The sequence below is a fragment of the Electrona antarctica genome (assembly GCF_951216825.1).
Source record: "Electrona antarctica genome assembly, chromosome: 16".
NCBI classification, from domain to species: domain Eukaryota; kingdom Metazoa; phylum Chordata; class Actinopteri; order Myctophiformes; family Myctophidae; genus Electrona; species Electrona antarctica.
The window spans coordinates 2791514-2810501 of NC_136797.1; the positions used below are offsets into that span (position 1 = coordinate 2791514).

General features: G+C 45.1%; 1 protein-coding gene across 1 annotated transcript; it reads right to left on the reverse strand.

Annotated features, from left to right (window-relative positions):
- Positions 1-9861: 9861 nt before the first annotated feature.
- Positions 9862-12720, reverse strand: LOC306940284 (coiled-coil domain-containing protein 39-like; the record flags this gene model as incomplete). Its single annotated transcript, XM_079525306.1, has 1 exon — positions 9862-12720. One exon carries the CDS (start codon positions 12718-12720, stop codon positions 9862-9864), a length of 2859 nt encoding a protein of 952 aa, XP_079381432.1.
- Between the last annotated feature and the right edge of the window lie 6268 nt (positions 12721-18988).

An 18988-nucleotide genomic window follows, 5' to 3' on the forward strand; every position in this document is an offset into this window, starting at 1 on the left:
ATGTATTTGAGGATTTACGGTATATAGGTAATGGTATGGTCACATATAAAACCTTATAAGATAAATTGCTCAATACAGACAGCAAGTGTATGTATGTATGTATGTACTTGTATATAGGCAATATTTTAGGCCAATACAAAAACTATATAACAAATTCCCCACTCCACACCCCCGGCTGCCGGACTATAGGTCTCCAGTTATTAAAGTCCTTCCCTATTCTCTTTGCAGACCGGAGTCCAGACTGCAGGTGAAGACGAACTCTCCAGACTCATAAGAACTACAATACCCATGATGCATCACTCCCAGGTGAAGATGAACTCTCCAGACTCAGCCAGGGACGTTTCTATTAAACAGGAAGCTGAAGACTTGTCTATTAAACAGGAAGCTGCTTCTATTAAACAGGAAGCTGAAGACGTGTCTATTAAACAGGAAGCTGAAGACGTTTCTATTAAACAGGAAGCTGCTTCTATTAAACAGGAAGCTGAAGACGTTTCTATTAAACAGGAAGCTGCTTCTATTAAACAGGAAGCTGAAGACGTTTCTATTAAAGAGGAAGCTGAAGACAAACCACACCTCAGTAAGTTTTATGTGCTCTTTCTTTAAAATGGTAAATGGTAAATGGTGCATTTATATAGCGCCTTTATCCAAGGCGCTTTACATAGATTGTGCATTACATTCACCCATTCACACACACATTCATACACCGATTGCGGCGGAAGCCATGCAAGGTACCAACCAGCACATCGGGAGCAATTTGGGGTTCAGTGTCTTGCCCAAGGACACTTCGACATGTAGACAGGAGGAGCCGGGATTCGAACCGCCGACCCATGGATCATTGGACGACTTGCTCTACCTCTTGAGCCACAGTCGCCCCAACCAACCAACTCATTCTAGGCCAAGTACTTCTTTAACTTCTTTTTCACAAAGTGCCTCCAGCCCAAAGACGTTTTTGACTTTTTCAGACCCCCATCTGAAAGCATTTACTTCCAGGGACCTCCAGAAGCAAAGATTTAAAATAACAGTTAAAAGCTAAGGTGACACAGATGTGTTCCCGGTCTTAACCCACAGTTTACATTCATTTTTTTGAAATATTTATTTTTTTACGTCTTTTTGCAAAGACGTCCACAGACGTCTTGGGCACCCCATACGGGTAATTCCCAGGACGTCGTGGGCACACAAGCTGGGTTAATATTTTCTGTTATGTAAGGCTGCCACAATGTCTTACTTTCACTGGACAATAACAATGGCAAACTAGAAAATATTGTTCCTGAAGAAACAATGTATTTTGCTAAAATCTTTCAGAACAGTAATAACCTGTAGTTAGTAACGGTTTAGTCAATCTTATCTTGGTAGGCAATAGCTCATTGTGTACATGGAACATGGAAGAAGAATGTATTTACATTTTAGAAATCCAGTGTTGACCATCATGTTGTGTTTCTGCTCCTAGACATCCTGCACATGGTTGTGTGTAAAGAGGAAGTTTCCCCTGAACAGGAGAGGAGCCCCTGTCTGCTCCAGGAGGAACCAGAGCCTCCACACATTAAAGAAGAACAGGAGGAGCTTAAAGACGAACAGGAGGAACTACTTCAAAGACCAGAGGAACCTGTTGGGTCAACGTTGACATTACTAGCAGTGAAAGGTGATGATGATGATGATGATGAAGATGACATATCTTCCCACTGCTCTGAGGTTGAAGTTGAACTTGAATCTGACACTGAAGTTACTGAAGACAGTGATGATTGGGAGGAGACCAGTGAAGACGATGATGACGAACGGCGTGACAAGAGTTTCAGTGACTCAGGTTCCCTGATAAAGCACCAGCGTGTCCACACTGGAGAAAAACCTTTCCACTGTAAACTTTGTAACAAGAGTTTCAGACTTTCAGGTAACCTGAAGACACACCTTCATGTCCACACTGGAGAAAAACCTTTCCAATGTAAACATTGTGACAAGAGTTTCAGTCAGTCAAATAATCTGACGACACACGAGCGTATGCACACTGGAGAAAAACCTTTCCAATGTAAACATTGTGACAAGAGTTTCAGTCGGTCAGGTCACCTGAAGAATCACCTTCGTGTCCACACTGGAGAAAAACCTTTCCAATGTAAACATTGTGACAAGAGTTTCACACGATCAGATTCCCTGAAAAAACACCAGTGTATCCACACTGGAGAAAAACCTTTCCAATGTAAACATTGTGACAAGAGTTTCATGTTTTCAAGTATTTTGAAAACACACCTTCATGTCCACACTGGAGAAAATCCTTTCCAATGTAAACATTGTGACAAGAGTTTCACAGTTTCAGATTCCCTGAAAAAACACCAGTGTATCCACACTGGAGAAAAACCTTTCCACTGTAAACATTGTGACAAGAGTTTCAGTCGGTCAGGTCACCTGAAGACACACCTTCATGTCCACACTGGAGAAAAACCTTTCCACTGTAAACATTGTAACAAGAGTTTCAGACTTTCAGGTAACCTGAAGACACACCTTCATGTCCACACTGGAGAAAAACCTTTCCACTGTAAACATTGTAACAAGAGTTTCAGACTTTCAGGTAACCTGAAGACACACCTTCATGTCCACACTGGAGAAAAACCTTTCCAATGTAAACATTGTGACAAGAGTTTCAGTCAGTCAAATAATCTGACGACACACGAGCGTAAGCACACTGGAGAAAAACCTTTCCAATGTAAACATTGTGACAAGAGTTTCAGACTCTCAGGTAACCTGAAGAATCACCTTCATGTCCACACTGGAGAAAAACCTTTCCAATGTAAACATTGTAACAAGAGTTTCAGCCGGACAGGTTACCTGAAGACACACCTTCATGTCCACACTGGAGAAAAACCTTTCCAATGTAAACATTGTGACAAGAGTTTCAGTCATTCAGGTAACCTGAAGTCACATCTTCATGTCCACACTGGAGAAAAACCTTTCCAATGTAAACATTGTGACATGAGTTTCACTCGGTCAAGTCAACTGAAGAATCACCTTCGTGTCCACACTGGAGAAAAACCTTTCCAATGTAAACATTGTGACAAGAGTTTCACACGATCAGACTCCCTGAAAAAACACCAGCGTATCCACACTGGAGAAAAACCATTCCAATGTAAACATTGTGACATGAGTTTCACTCGGTCAAGTCAACTGAAGAATCACCTTCGTGTCCACACTGGAGAAAAACCTTTCCAATGTAAACATTGTGACAAGAGTTTCACACGATCAGACTCCCTGAAGACACACCTTCATGTCCACACTGGAGAAAAACCTTTCCAATGTAAACATTGTGACAAGAGTTTCAGTCAGTCAAATAATCTGACGACACACAAGCGTAAGCACACTGGAGAAAAACCTTTCCAATGTAAACATTGTGACAAGAGTTTCAGACTCTCAGGTAACCTGAAGAATCACCTTCATGTCCACACTGGAGAAAAACCTTTCCAATGTAAACATTGTAACAAGAGTTTCAGTCATTCAGGTAACCTGAAGACACATCTTCATGTCCATACTGGAGAAAAACCTTTCCAATGTAAACATTGTGACAAGAGTTTCAGTCATTCAGGTAACCTGAAGACACATCTTCATGTCCACACTGGAGAAAAACCTTTCCAATGTAAACATTGTGACATGAGTTTCACTCGGTCAAGTCAACTGAAGACACATCTTCATGTCCACACTGGAGAAAAACCTTTCCAATGTAAACATTGTGACAAGAGTTTCACACGATCAGACTCCCTGAAGACACACCTTCATGTCCACACTGGAGAAAAACCTTTCCAATGTAAACATTGTGACATGAGTTTCACTCGGTCAAGTCAACTGAAGAATCACCTTCGTGTCCACACTGGAGAAAAACCTTTCCAATGTAAACATTGTGACAAGAGTTTCACACGATCAGACTCTCTGAAAAAACACCAGCGTATCCACACTGGAGAAAAACCTCTCCACTGAAAAAATTGTGACAAGAGTTTCACAGTATCAGATTCCCTGAAAAAACACCAGTGTATCCACACTGGAGAAAAACCTTTCCACTGTAAACATTGTGACAAGAGTTTCAGCCGGTCAGGTAACCTGAAGATACATCCTCATGTCCACACTGGAGAAAAACCTTTCCAATGTAAACATTGTGACAAGAGTTTCAGTCATTCAGGAAACCTGAAGATACATCCTCATGTCCACACTGGAGAAAAACCTTTCCAATGTAAACATTGTGACAAGAGTTTCACAGCATCAGATTCCCTGAAAACACACCAGCGTGTCCACACTGTAGAAAAAACATTTTCACTGTAAACATTGTGACAAGAGTTTCAAGTTTTCAAGTCACACCTATGTGTCCACAGGAGAAAAAACATTCCACTGTAAGGCTGTCCCCAAACATTCAAGGTTCGAATGTTCGCTCGTTAAGGTTGGCACTCAAATCTTAATTAATGTGCTTGAACCATTCGTTTTTTTTTATTTTTTATTATTTTTATTAAAACAAAAATATTATTTTTTTCCTTTTTTATTTACTCGAAAATATATCTTGGCGAGAATGCGATATGAGCATGTAAAAAAAAGTAGGTTTCTAGTGCATTCCTGTCAGAAGTTATGCTTTTTTAAAGAAATGTCTCCTTGTTCTTCTGTCCCTCTCCAAAGTCTCCCGTGCACAACTGCACATTAATTTGCTGATTGGCCTACAGCTGAGGTGATTGACCTTTCTCACCTTGTTCTGTGAGAACAAAAGAGTTCCATTGAATGGAATGTCTGACGCGTCTCACTCACTCACTCACACACACACACACACACACACACACACACCAGCATGATCGCTGATAGAGGGAACCGTTCTTAGCAGCCATAATATATTAGCATATGCTCTCTAGCATCACATAGCCTATTGCTAAAAAGAAGTGAACTCTGATCATTGTTAAGCAAAACGGTCACGGTGACAGAGGTTCTGCTTTTGCCCTGTGCCCACTTCAATGCGCTTCTACACAGGTGGAACAAATGAACGAGTGACAGCTAACGAGCAAACTATACGCTGTCGTCTGCCAGCAAGCTCGCAGATCAGCTGTTTTCGCGGAGCCGCTTGACTGTGTGTGTGTGTGTGTGTGTGTGTGTGTGTGTTGGGAGAGACGAGAGAGATTGATAAAGAGCAGGGGAGACCGCTGCGCTCTGATCGAGACATCTCAAAGGTTATTTTTTAAATTAATTAGAAACAAATGGTCCGGATGTTCGCTCGAAAATTCCTGCCGAAGTTCGAGTCCTAAAAAAAGGGCTAGGGTACAGCCTTATTCCACTGTAAACATTGTAACAAGATTTTTACTACTGCATATTACCTGAGAATACACCAGCATGTCCAGACAGGAGAAAAACCTTTCCAATGTAAACATTTTGACAAGAGTTTCAGTTGGTCACCTGCCTTGAAGGATCACCTTTGTGTCCACACAGGAGAAAAACCTTTCCAATTATAACATTGTGACAAGAGTTTCAAAGTTTCAAGTAATCTGAAGAGACACCTTAGTGTCTCTTCAGATTACTTCACCTTAGCTCTTGGTGTCATCGTTGCCCGGCAACGCTTTGCTTCCACATCGGTGACGTCATTGATTATTTTCCTCCATACAGACTATCTTTAGCAACGTTTTTAGTGGAATTGAAGCTCAGATTGAGGTGATCATACAGAACATCCATGTTTTTGGAGCTCAATAAAAACCTGTGCCCCGTTACCAGAAGTTCACCACATCAGCTGGTAGCTCTTCAAAATAAAAGCCTTACACCTCAAAGCCTGGCACAATGCGACAAACCACTAGATGGGGCTGTTGGCGTGGAAATTAAACAGCTGTATGTTCGTAGGGAGGTTGATAGACAAGGACAATATTATGGATTATTATACTGCTCATATATTTCAAAACAAATATGGGTAAAATCGCCTTCTACAGCATGGCCACCCAGGTGTGGAATGCTCTGACTCCTTCCCTCAAAAAAATGCAATCCCTCTTTTAAAACAGGCCTGAAAGTCCACCTTTCAGCAGGCCCAATGGAGAGGAAATGATCACTTCTCCTTTAAACAGGTGATCACCCACCCTAACTTTCTCCAACTCTGATACATAGTGTTTTATTTTTTTCCTGTAATGATATATTTTGTTATTGATGATATTGATTTTTTTGTTGAGGGGCGCTAGCACCTCATATGGGGCTTTGTCTTTGTGTGAGCACAAACACGATGATTTGATTGGCTGATGTACATATTGAGGATAAAATTGTGAGGGCAGAAAAGGTGATTGGCCGGAATGACATTTTGTGATGATTTGATTGGCTGAGCATGGAATGTGATGTATGATGATAATAAAACAAGTGTTATTCTTCATGTCTATGAATTGATTGCATAGGGCCTGAAACAAGACCGCAAGGACTTTGTGTTCTCCAATCAATAGAACATAGAAATTACTAAATTGTTACTAATTTTTTACAATGTTTTTTTTTCTTTCCCTCCAATGCATTGGTTTGATTAATACATTTGTATGTGTATTCATTAAGATAAATACTTGTCTGATTGGTTTGTTAATACTTTCAGCGCCATTGGCGAAGACCTTTGTCAATTGAAGCCTAATTTTGATACTAACACTTAACGCCATTGCTGAAGCCCTTCGGCAATTGCGCTTTTATAGAGCGTTCGATTGCTCGAGCCAAAATACTACTTACGTTAGCCGGTTAGCTAGCTCTGTTGTTAGCACAGCACTGGATCGCCCATCTTAGATCGTCGTCGCCATAATAATCCATTCTATCCATTTCTTTCAATCGCCTGTATCTCCTATTCCTTGTCCCATATGGCATTTTGGTCAAAACAGCGTTTCTTTGACGGCACAGAGCTGACGCTCTGGAGCTCTGCAGAGCTCCGGTCTGGATTCACAATTTAAACAAGGCCGGCCCAGCTCCGTGTAAATTCCTAATTTAGGACTACTGCTAGCGGAGCGGAAATGGCGGCTTTTCAAAATAAGACCTCAAATTAAAAAAATGCTGGCGTGAATTAGATCCTAATGTTTCAATAAATGATAGCGCTGAAAGGGTTAAAATATATTACATTATACTTTACCTGCGGAAATGTAATGCATGGCATTGTTGAAATTAAACATTGTAAGTGTACCTACTCAAATATATCTGAAAATAATATTTGCAGTAGCCAATACATTTTTACCCCCACTTTCTCCCCAATTTAGCCTGCATTCCACTCATTTTCAACATTTTACTATGTCATTAGAGCTGGAAATAATAAAAGTCCCCCCTTCTGTGTTTCCTTGAACTAGAGGTCTGAAAAAAAATCATTAACATGGTGAAACACATGTCATCAAGATGTGTTTCGCGACCCGACTACGGATAAGCGGTTGAAGATGGATGGATGGATTAGGCCAAGTATTTTGCATGAAATACCATAAAACTGTATTTTGGGTGGACTTTTTTGTGTTTTGGGCATTAAGGGGTTAATAACAAAAAATCACACCTGTGTGAAGTGAGTGGTGCAACTCCGTGTGGGGGTCTCCGGGGGGTCCGCGGAAATCCCAGACCCACAGGAACACGGCCCCAGGTCCAAAACGGTCGAGAAATGAAAGTTACCGCGTGGGGGTCCCTGGGGGGGTCCCTGGAACATCCAGACCCCCAGGAATGCGGCCAGGGGGCTTGCCCGGTTCCGACGAGCCGCCCCGCGTCCGAAACGGTCGAGAAATGACAGAGTTACCAACCAAGCTATTTCCGTGCTTGGACAGACAGACACACAGAGCTCTTCTTAAGAGGTGACCCCAAGCTACAAGAATCAGTTGAGAAACAATCTGACAAAACCACATTCAGCCAAAAATCAGCCTTCGGCTCCCGGACTACTAAAGGATGGAGAGTTTGTTTCATTTTACAAGTGTCACAATGAGAATGTAGAAGAATTGTTATTTTGATCAACGTTTAAACTGTTATCTCTCGTACGGTATGGTACCAACATCAATACAGCATGGTATTGATGATATGATGAAGCTCTTGTGAGCTTCCTTGTAGATCTGATATTTTGGGCCAAAAGTGCCCTCTTATGTGATTAAAGCCCCTAACACTCTGCACGTGCCTGTATACGAATACTAAATAAAATCTAAACCAAGTCAGTTTCTAAAAACAAAGCTAACAAACTACTTATGCACTAATAATGAATTGCATTTTTATAGCGCTTTTCCAAGTGCTCAAAGCGCTCATTCATACATTGGGAGGTGAAGCGGCGAACAGTCGACGCCAGCGTCCTCACTTCCCACATTCACACACCGACGGTGGCAAGCTCACACCGACCGACTCACTGGAGGCAATGTAGGGTTCAGTGTCTTGCCCAAGGACACTTCGACATGTGGACAGGAGGAGGAGCCGGGATTCGAACCGCCGACCCAGGGATCATTGGACGACCTGCTCTACCTCCTGAGCCACAGCCGCCCTACTACAGCTAACTGAAACTAAACCTAAAATCAAACACCAAACTGGAAGACTAAATAAAAACCTAAAACGAAAACGAATACATCATAACTGGAACTCACAATCTAGAAACCACAATCTTAACTGAATATGAACAAAATTTAAGGTAATTAATTAACTGTTAATAAGTCCTGCCTTGATCTGAAAGTTAGTCCAAGTCAAGTAATTTTGTTTCTACATAGCACATTTAAAATGATCAACACGAGCTGACCCAAAGGGATGTCCAATGGAAACATCAGACCATGCGTAGACCACTGTCCGTAGACAGTCTGTTCACTGTTCGTATATAGTCGACAAAAAGACTAAAACATCAAAAACATCGCAATGAAATTCTAACGTCGCAAACACACACACCAACAATTAAACTGATTCAAAAGGAGGTAAAAAACTAGTTTAAAATGTTAAGGTTCGGTGGACTTTGTCGAAAACTGACCGTAGCCTCACAAAAACCATGCCTCAACCAAAGCTTAACCTCTCAAAAACCATGCATCAACCTAAGCATAACGTCTCAAAAACTATGCCTAAACCTAAAAACTAAGCTTAACCTCTCAAAAACTATGTCTAAACCTAAAAACCTAAGCTTAACCTCTCAAAAACTATGTCTAAACCTAAAAACTATGCCTAAACCTTAGCCCAACTTCTCAAAAACTATGCCTAATCCTAAAAATTATCCCTAAACCTAAGCTTAACCTCTCAAACACTACGCCTAAACTGTATTCACACGGGCAGATAGAAAGATACAGTCTACCATTCATTGCCAATGGAAGCCAGCGACATGAAGATACAAAGATACAGTCTACCATTCATTCTCAATGGAAGCTCAGCGACATGAAGATACAAAGATACAGTCTACCATTCATTCTCAATGGAAGCTCAGCGACATGAAGATACAAAGTTACAGTCTACTATTCATTCTCAATGGAAGCTCAGCGACATGAAGATACAAAGATACATCCGACATTTGTAGCTGCTGCTAAATCGGCTACAAAAACGTTGAGCTGGTTTCAACTTCAGATACAAAGATACGAAGCTACACAGCAAATACGCTGTGTAGCTTTGAATCTTTTGCATCTGCCAGTGTGAACGCAGCTTAAACTTAACCTCTCAAAAACTACACCTAAACCTAAACTCAGAAAACTACGACCTAAACCTAACCCCAGAAAGCTACGCCTAAACCTAACCTCAGAAAACTACGACCTAAACCTAACCTCAGAAAGCTATGCCTAAAACTACCCTTAACCTCTCAAAAACTACGCCTAAACCTACTGTACAAGAAACCTAACCTTAACCCAAACAGAAATTAACCTAACCTCAAAAGCACAGCCCACGCGAGGCGAAACCCTCGGAGGGAAAAAGAGGGGGAGACCGGCGGTTGTTCTGCAGCTTTCAGCCCCTCCCCCTCCTCTGCGCCTTTGAGCTTCTGCCGCCTTCCTGTTGCTTGTTGCTTCCGCCGGTGCTGCTGGTAGTAGTGCTGTTGGAAGCACTGCCCCCGGTGGTCAGCGGAGTCACGGAGAGCCCCAGCCCCAGGTTCACCGTGGGCCCGGACGAGGGAGACATCACGAGAGACGTCGGGGGAGCGCTGCCCGCCGCCGGCCTCCTCAGAGAGGAGGCCGCGCTGCTGCGCTGGGAGCTGGTCTTGTAGCTCCGCCGGACGCCGGACGACGCGAGGGACGGAAGCAGCGTCTCCAGCGGCGTCCTGAGCTCGGGGTTGTCCTCGACGACGCCGAGCAGCGCGGCGTTGACCCTCCGGCCGAAGTCGCGCCACTCGCTCAGGCAGATGTCCTTCTCGGCGAAGGTCTCCTCCCGCGTGCGGCAGGCCGCGCGCACCTCCTTGGTCACTGAGGAGTACTGCTTGGTCACACGGAACAGCTTCTCCTTCTGGGAGACCAGGTCCTTGTTGAGCTGGGCGATGTGCGCCTCGATCTGCTGCATGTGCTCCTTCTGGAGGTGCACGTCCATCTCCAGGACGCTGTGCAGGTTGTTGTTCATCTCCTCCATGGCGGCCTCCAGCCGTCGGATCTCCAGCCTCTTGTGTTTCGCCTTCTCCTCGGCCGCCCTCAGCTGGTCCTCCAGCTTCAGCTTGTTCTGGTACTCGGCGCAAGATTCCTCCGACACCTTGGTGAAGGCCTTGCGGTACGTCTCGTTGTGGCTGAGGGCCAGCTGCACGTAGTTCTCGAAGGCGCCGTTCTCGATCTCCTTCGTGCGGACCTCCTTCCACAGGACGTCCAGCCTCCGCCTGAGCTCCTCCTTGACCTGCTCGGCCTTGGAGAAGAAGTAGGCCTTGGACTCCTCCCCGTCCGGGGCGGGCATCGGACAGATCAGGATCTCGTAGCGCTTGCGCATGATGTCGATCTTGGGCGTGGTCTCGTGCAGCTTCATGTGGGCTCCCTGCCTCTCCTGGTCGCCGACCTTGATCTGCTTGGCGAGCACGTCCCGGTTGGCCCGGATCTCCTTCTCGGCCTGCCTGACGACCGCCGCCATCCGCTGCCTCTGCTTCTCCTGGGACACGATCTCCTCCCCGTGGTTGTACAGCAGGTCCCTCTGGTGCCGGATCTGCAGCCTCAGGATCCTGTCGTCCACCATGGTGTCGTGTCTCTTGCGCTTGAGGACGTGGAGCGCCTTGGCCATCCGTCGGTTCGACAGCTGGACCTCCGCCACCTTGTCTTTGACCTCTCCCGTCTGAATGACCACCCTCTCCATGATCCTCCTCACGCGGATCATGTCGTCCACCAGCTGCTGGAGCTCGGCCTTCAGCAGCCTGTCCGTCGTCTTCTTCTCCTCGAGTTCCACCTCCAGCTCGGCGATCTGGGCCTCGAACATGTCCTTGTCCTCCGTGTTCACGTCGGCCTTCATCCGGGACATCTTCAGCTCCAGCAGCTCGATCTCGTAGCTCTGGTTGTAGATGGTGATCTCCTGCGTGTAGAAGGTCTGGTCCAGCTTGCCCAGGTCCGTGTCCAGGCTCAGGAAGGCCGCGGTGCCGCCGATCAGCTGGGCCTCCAGGTTCTTCTCCTGTATCTTGAGGGCTGTCAGCGTCTGGCTCTCGCGGAACATGGCGTCCTTGTGCTCCTGCAGCACGACGTCCAGCTCCTTCATGACCTCCTGCTCGTCCTGGAGGATGTCCTCCAGCTGCTGAGCCCTGTCCTCCGTGCTGGCCGTCGTGTGCGTTGCCTTGTTCAGCTTGTCCGTCAGCTCGGCGCTGTTGCGCTTGGCCTCCGCCAGCTTGTCGCTCTTGACCTTGATGGTCTGATTCTGATTGGCTATCTTCTGCTGCACGGACTCGATGTCCAGGTTGGTTCTGTACAGCGTGTTCTTGAGACACTTCAGCTCGTTGTCCAGGTCGACTCTGGTCTTCTCCAGCGCCGTGTATTCCAGTTTCCGTCTGTCCGACTCGTTGTTTGTCGTCAGGATCTGCTTGGTAAGCTCGTGGCAGTTCTGCACAATGTCCTCCATGGACTTTGTCTTGTCTTTGAGCGCCTGGCTCCTCACCCTGATGTGGTGGTGGTGCTGCGCGAGCTGCAGCGCGCACTGCTGCATCTCGGCGTCGCGGTGCCTCATCTGCGTCACCGTGTTCTCCCACTGAAGGATCAGCTCGTGCCTCTCCGTGTGGGCCTGTCGGAAGGCGTCCGCCATGTTGTCCAGGTGGAGCTGCGCCGCTATCGTCTCGGTCACCTCCTTGTCCAGCGCCTTGTGCCTCTGGATGGCCACGAGCGCCTTCTTCTCGATGGCCGCGGACAGTATCTGGATCCTGCTCTCGTCCTGCTGGGCGTACTTGACTATGGTCATGGTGTCCTGGTAGCGGCGGTCGGCCTCGTCCAGCCAGGCGTTCAACCGGTGCTGGTCCCAGTTCAGCTGGTTGGCCAGCTCCTCCAGCTTGCGGCCCACCTTGGAGATCTCGCTCTCCTGCGTGCTCTTGTGCTCGGCCAGGCCGCAGCGCTCCCTCTGCAGCTGCGCGATCTCCTGCCGCAGGTGGCCCGTCTCCCGCTCGGCGAGGGCCCTGGAGTGGTTGTCCAGGTCGGGCTCCCGCTCCCGGGACTTGCAGAGGGCGTGCGTGTGCGACAGCGCCTGGTTGCAGCGCTTCAGCTGCTCGTCCATGGCGCCGAGCACGTCCTCGGACTCGTGGAGTCTGTACTTCCACGTGATGCTCTCCTTCTCCTTCCTCTGGATCTCCTCCTCCAAGGCTTTGTTCTCGGCGTTTGCGATGGGCATGGCGAAGCCGTCCGCCCAGCCCACCTCGGTCAGAAGCATGTTACTAAGCCACATTTTGTCCGTTTGAAATGTTTACAGTACCCGTTGTATTGTCTCTGTTCAAAGTACAACTCCTTGTAGTACAAGGGGTACTATAAATATAGCACAAGGAGCACTACAAGTATTTTGGTTTTTTTATACATAATTACACCGTAAAATACATTATATAGTTTACAGAGCTCTGGTCTGACGTCACACACACTGAATAATAACGTTGCAAATCACCAATTTGCGCAGGCATGAATATATTATTCCATTGCAACTTTAAAATAAAACACATTTTAACATCATTTAACATCTACTCAGACTCATGTGGCTCTTAGTGGGTGCATGTGGACACCCCAGACACCTCATGTCTCCCTCAAAGCCCAAATGGGCCCAATTCACCAAGCTGTTTACTTACAGCCATATTTTGGGTGTAAAGTAGTAATTCTCCAAACGTCCCACGTTAGTGTGGTTTAGATTGTAGAAGACATTCTAATGGCGTACAGCAAGGCCAGTGTTGTTTTCGTCTACGATACGAAAAGATGTTCGTCGACTACCTTTTTTCACTGACAAAAACTACATTGAAACTAAATGAAACCTAAGCTACGATTGACTAAAAAGTGACAATTTTGTCAACAAATACAAACTAGACTAAAATGTCAGGAAGGGACTAGTGAACAAGAGAGCCAGTATAAGTCATTTTGCACTTGGTTGCGTGCTGAAAATAGCAGATCTACAAGCTTGTAGCTTGTAGATCGGTAAAATTAGGCCTTTCAACGGCATCAAGGCCCGCCAAAATATATATTTTTTAAACTAAAATTAAAATGTGCTGCCATAATCAACACTGGTCTGCATCCGAGCAGACATGAGAACAAGCGGCCCAGCCCTCCGCAAAACTCAGACACGTGAACCGAGTCCATGAACTTAGACTAATTGAAAGCATACATCCCTGCTTCTCTCAGTCAAATCAAGTTAATCGAGTTAACTTGATTTGACAGATGTCTGGATAAGGAGGTGAAGGGCTATGGGTGGGTGGCGGGGGGTTATGGAGCAGGGGCAAATGAAGGGCTATGGGTGGGTGGCGGGGGGTTATGGAGCAGGGGCAAATGAAGGGCTATGGGTGGGTGGCGGGGGGTTATGGAGCAGGGGCAAATGAAGGGCTATGGGTGGGTGGCGGGGGGTTATGGAGCAGGGGCTAATGAGGGGCTATGGGTGGGTGGCGGGGGGGTTATGGAGCAGGGGCTAATGAGGGGCTATGGGTGGGTGGCGGGGGGGTTATGGAGCAGGGGCTAATGAGGGGCTATGGGTGGGTGGCGGGGGGGTTATGGAGCAGGGGCTAATGAGGGGCTATGGGTGGGTGGCGGGGGGTTATGGAGCAGGGGCAAATGAATGTTGGTTATGTTGGGTTATGTTGGGTTATGGAGCAGGGTGGGTGGCGGGGGGTTATGGAGCAGGGTGGGTGGCGGGGGGTTATGGAGCAGGGGCAAATGTTATAGATTGTGAACCTACAGGATCGAGTTGACCGCTGCAATTATGTGTGCCTCGACTGACTGTCCAGGACAACACCAGAGGTTCTTGGGCCGTTGGAAATGAAGTCACCAGTAACCTGTGTCTCCTGCTCTTTCAGTAAACATTACATACAATACATACAATACATTTTCAATTTCATCCGATCAGGAAAATAATACATGAGTCACAAACTAGAAATGCACTCGAGTCGAGCTGGCCAACTTGCTTAACCGTTCTGTTTGGCGACCCTGGTTCTCCACCGTCAATAAGCAGACCCGATCGAAACATCTGACAAGACATATATAGTTTACTAAAAATTGATTACGTCATCCACACGTCTTTACTTGCGTAAGTATTGTGGTCGGTCGTGCTGGTACGATGCAGCTGAATGCTAATTGGTAGGTATTGATGGTGACGTAATTAAGATATGTATCAATGCCGGGTTATAACTGGCTTTTGATGTCGACGTAATAAAGATAGGTTTCAGATTACATACATGTATACATACAGACATTACCTTTAATTCACCCGACACTGAAACATATCCTAATTACGTCACCATCAACATCGGTATAATATATACCTATCAAGCATACGCAGATAAAAAAGCCAGCCGACCACAATATAGTACTTTCAACTTACATACATGTATACATACATACGTTACCTGTTACCCAACCAATATTGAAACATATCGTAATTACGTCACCATTGACAGCCAGATATGACCCGACTTTAGTATTTAATTTCAATGTTTTACAGAGAGGCTGAGATTTGAAAGTTTGTAGCGGTCGACAGTACACTAGTAGGCCATAAATGGCCTACTAGTGTGCAACGCGCAAGTAGGCACTCGACAGAGTGCAGTTCTAGTTTAAACATGTTTTACTAGGGATGTCCCCATGTACACTTTTTTCATTCCCGATCCGATCCCGATACCACAATTTCTGTGTTAGCCGATACCGATACCAGTGTTGTGATCTCGTGTTGTGTTAACAGAGCTCTATATCTCGTGTTGTGTTAACAGCTCTATATCTCGTGTTGTGTTAACAGAGCTCTATATCTCGTGTTGTGTTAACAGCCCTATATCTCGTGTTGTGTTAACAGAGCTATATATCTCGTGTTGTGTTAACAGCTCTATATCTCGTGTTGTGTTAACAGAGCTCTATATCTCGTGTTGTGTTAACAGCTCTATATCTCGTGTTGTGTTAACAGAGCTCTATATCTCGTGTTGTGTTAACAGCCCTATATCTCGTGTTGTGTTAACAGAGCTATATATCTCGTGTTGTGTTAACAGCTCTATATCTCGTGTTGTGTTAACAGAGCTCTATATCTCGTGTTGTGTTAACAGAGCTCTATATCTCGTGTTGTGTTAACAGAGCTCTATATCTCGTGTTGTGTTAACAGAGCTATATATCTCGTGTTGTGTTAACAGAGCTCTATATCTCGTGTTGTGTTTATAGCAGACAAATAAGGGCCGAGGAGAACAAGAAGTGAATTCCTCGTTAATTTTCCTCATAGACTTTTCAAAAAGTATTTATTTGAAGACGATTACGCCGCGGACAAAGACTTACTGGAGTTGTGACACATCATGACAATAAAACACAATGTTTTTCGCTGATCAAATAATTTGTAAGAAGAAAAACAAAACAAAGTGTTGTATCCTGCCATGTTTTTCTTCTTTCTAATTATTCCCACAACATTGTGTTTAATGTCATTTGTCGTCACAACTCCAGTTGTCTTTGTCCGCAGTGTAAACGTCTTTATATAAATACTTTTTGAAAAGTCTATGGGGAAAATGAACCCCCGTTCATTTTCACTTCTGATCACTTCTGGTCCTCGGGAGGGGGGCGGGTCCGCAAAGCTCTATAGAGCGTCGCAGTCCCGCCTCCTACCCTGGACCAGGAAATTATTCTCCGTTCATTTTCCTCATAGACATTTCAGAAAGTATTTATTTAAAGACGTTTACGCCGCGGACAAAGCCAACTCGAGTCGTGACAAATCATGACAACAAACACAATTTTTTGGGCCGAACAAATAATTAGAAAGAAGAAAAAAACGGCAGGTTACAACACTTTTTTTGTTGTTTTTCTTCTTTGTAATTATTTGTTTGGTCCAAAATATTGTTTGTGTTGTCATGAGTTGTCACGACTCGAGTTGGCTTTGTCCGCGGCGTAACCGTCTTTAAATAAATACTTTAAGAAATGTCTATGGGAAAAATGCATTGGGTTTCATTTCCTGGTCCATGGTAGGGGGCGGGACTGCGACGCTCTATAGAGCGTTGCGGACAAAGCCAACTCGAGTCGTGACAACTCATGACAACACAAACAATATTTTGGACCAAACAAATAATTACAAAGAAGAAAAACAACAACAAAAAGTGTTGTAACCTCCCGTTTTTTTCTTCTTTCTAATTATTTGTTCGGCCCAAAAAATTTGTCACGACTCGAGTTGGCTTTGTCCGCGGCGTAAACGTCTTTAAATAAATACTTTCTGATTATGAGGAATATGAACGGAGAATCATTTCCTGGTCCATGGTAGGGGGCGGGACTGCGACGCTCTATTAGGGCGATGAACAGGTATCGGTCTCTTCGATTGGCCGACCCGACCTGTCGGCGTTGTGGATTGGTCAAACTTTATGTGACCATATTTGGACCACTGAACAATATAAAGGGTAGCGCGCTTATTGACACTAGTGTTACTGCAAGAACTCCTGTCCGTTCCTCTTTATGTCGTGTTCCTTCTGGTGTGAGACATGTTTCGCTGGACGGTGCATCAGAGAGGGGTTTCAACCCTTTTCACATCATTCACACCATTATTTATTCAGCATTTGAGCCACGGAACCACCGTTTGATGTCATTTAGCCTCTCAGACCCATTTGAGCCACGGAACCACAGTTTGATGTCATTTAGCCTCTCAGACCCATTTGAGCCACGGAACCACCGTTTGATGACATTTAGCCTCTCAGACCCATTTGAGCCACGGACCACCATCTGATGACATTTAGCCTCTCAGACCCATTTGAACCACGGACCACCATTTGATGACATTTAGCCTCTCAGACCCATCTGAGCCACGGACCACCGTTTGATGACATTTAGCCTCTCAGACCCATTTGAGCCACGGAACCACCGTTTGATGACATTTAGCCTCTCAGACCCATTTGAACCACGGACCACCGTTTGATGACATTTAGCCTCTCAGACCCATTTGAGCCACGGAACCACCGTTTGATGACATTTAGCCTCTCAGACCCATTTGAGCCACGGAACCACCGTTTGATGACATTTAGCCTCTCAGACCCATTTGAGCCACGGACCACCATCTGATGACATTTAGCCTCTCAGACCCATTTGAGCCACGGAACCACCGTTTGATGACATTTAGCCTCTCAGACCCATTTGAGCCACGGAACCACCATTTGATGACATTTAGCCTCTCAGACCCATTTGAGCCACGGACCGCCATTCGATGACATTTAGCCTCTCAGACCCATTTGAGCCACGGACCACCATTTGATGACATTTAGCCTCTCAGACCCATTTGAGCCACGGACCACCATTTGATGACATTTAGCCTCTCAGACCCATTTGAGCCACGGACACAGGCCGCCTTTGTACTGGTGAGTAGCGAGAATGTTCTTTATTTTCGCTATAGGCTACAGTCGAGAGGCTGGTCTGCATTTCATGCGAGTGGAGGAAGGCGAGAGTAGCATAGCTCTAATGCAATGACATTAGAGTGTGTGTGTGTGTGCGTGCGTGCGTGCGTGCATGCGTGCGTGCGTGCGTGCACATTTTGGATAAAACACTGTATGGGTTGATAAGCATTAAAATAAAACAAAGTTCTGTACAAAACATTTATTTTAAAATTGACAAACAAATCCATGACAAGCAAAACAGTAACTAAAAAATGACAGAAATGCCATAAATAAAAATCGTACATAATATTAAACCTGTTTTTTGTTTTTCTTCCATGAAGTCACAAAGCTATATTAGAAACTGGAGAGGTTGGGACTTGCATCGAAACATGTAAAAAGGTATGAACAGAAATTATACACATATATATATATATATATATATATATGAAAAGACATGCTCGCGTCGACTGTCAGGAAGAGTGTAAAGTAAACAACATATTTTAGAGGCCGATTCATTGATATTGTCACCTTCTTAATCCATTGAGACCTGGAACGCATCCATGTCACGTTAGCGTTAGCGTTTTAAACATCATGTTATAATTAAGCTATTGAAAAATAGCAGATCTACAAGCTCATAGCGCGCCACCGAGTGGCGCGCTATGAACTTGTAGGTCTGCTATTTTTGAAAAATCGTTAAAATGTGCCTCAAATCTTTCCGAAAATTGTCATGATTTAGAAAACTTTTTTTTTTTAATTTCGACGTCAGGCCTGAATGGGTTAAATTAATGGCCTAAGACAGTGGTTCCCAAACTTTTTCATGTCAAGGACCCCCAAATTGACACTAATTATCCCGCGGACCCCCATTTGAAGATATATGCCAGGGACCCAAATAAGAGAAGATTGTTACGGCTCTAGCAGTGATTCTCAACCCGTTTAATTTCAAGGACCCCCCAGTTTGACCTGCATTAGTCTACGGACCCCCCATTTAATGGCAGTGCTATCTCTGGGACCCCCAATTTATAGTGTAAAATGTATACATATTTATAATGTTAATTTAACCAACATATAGGCAATACATTAGGCACATTTTGAACGGGAACCCCTTTTGGTGTTTTAAGCATTATGTTATACTTGAAAAAT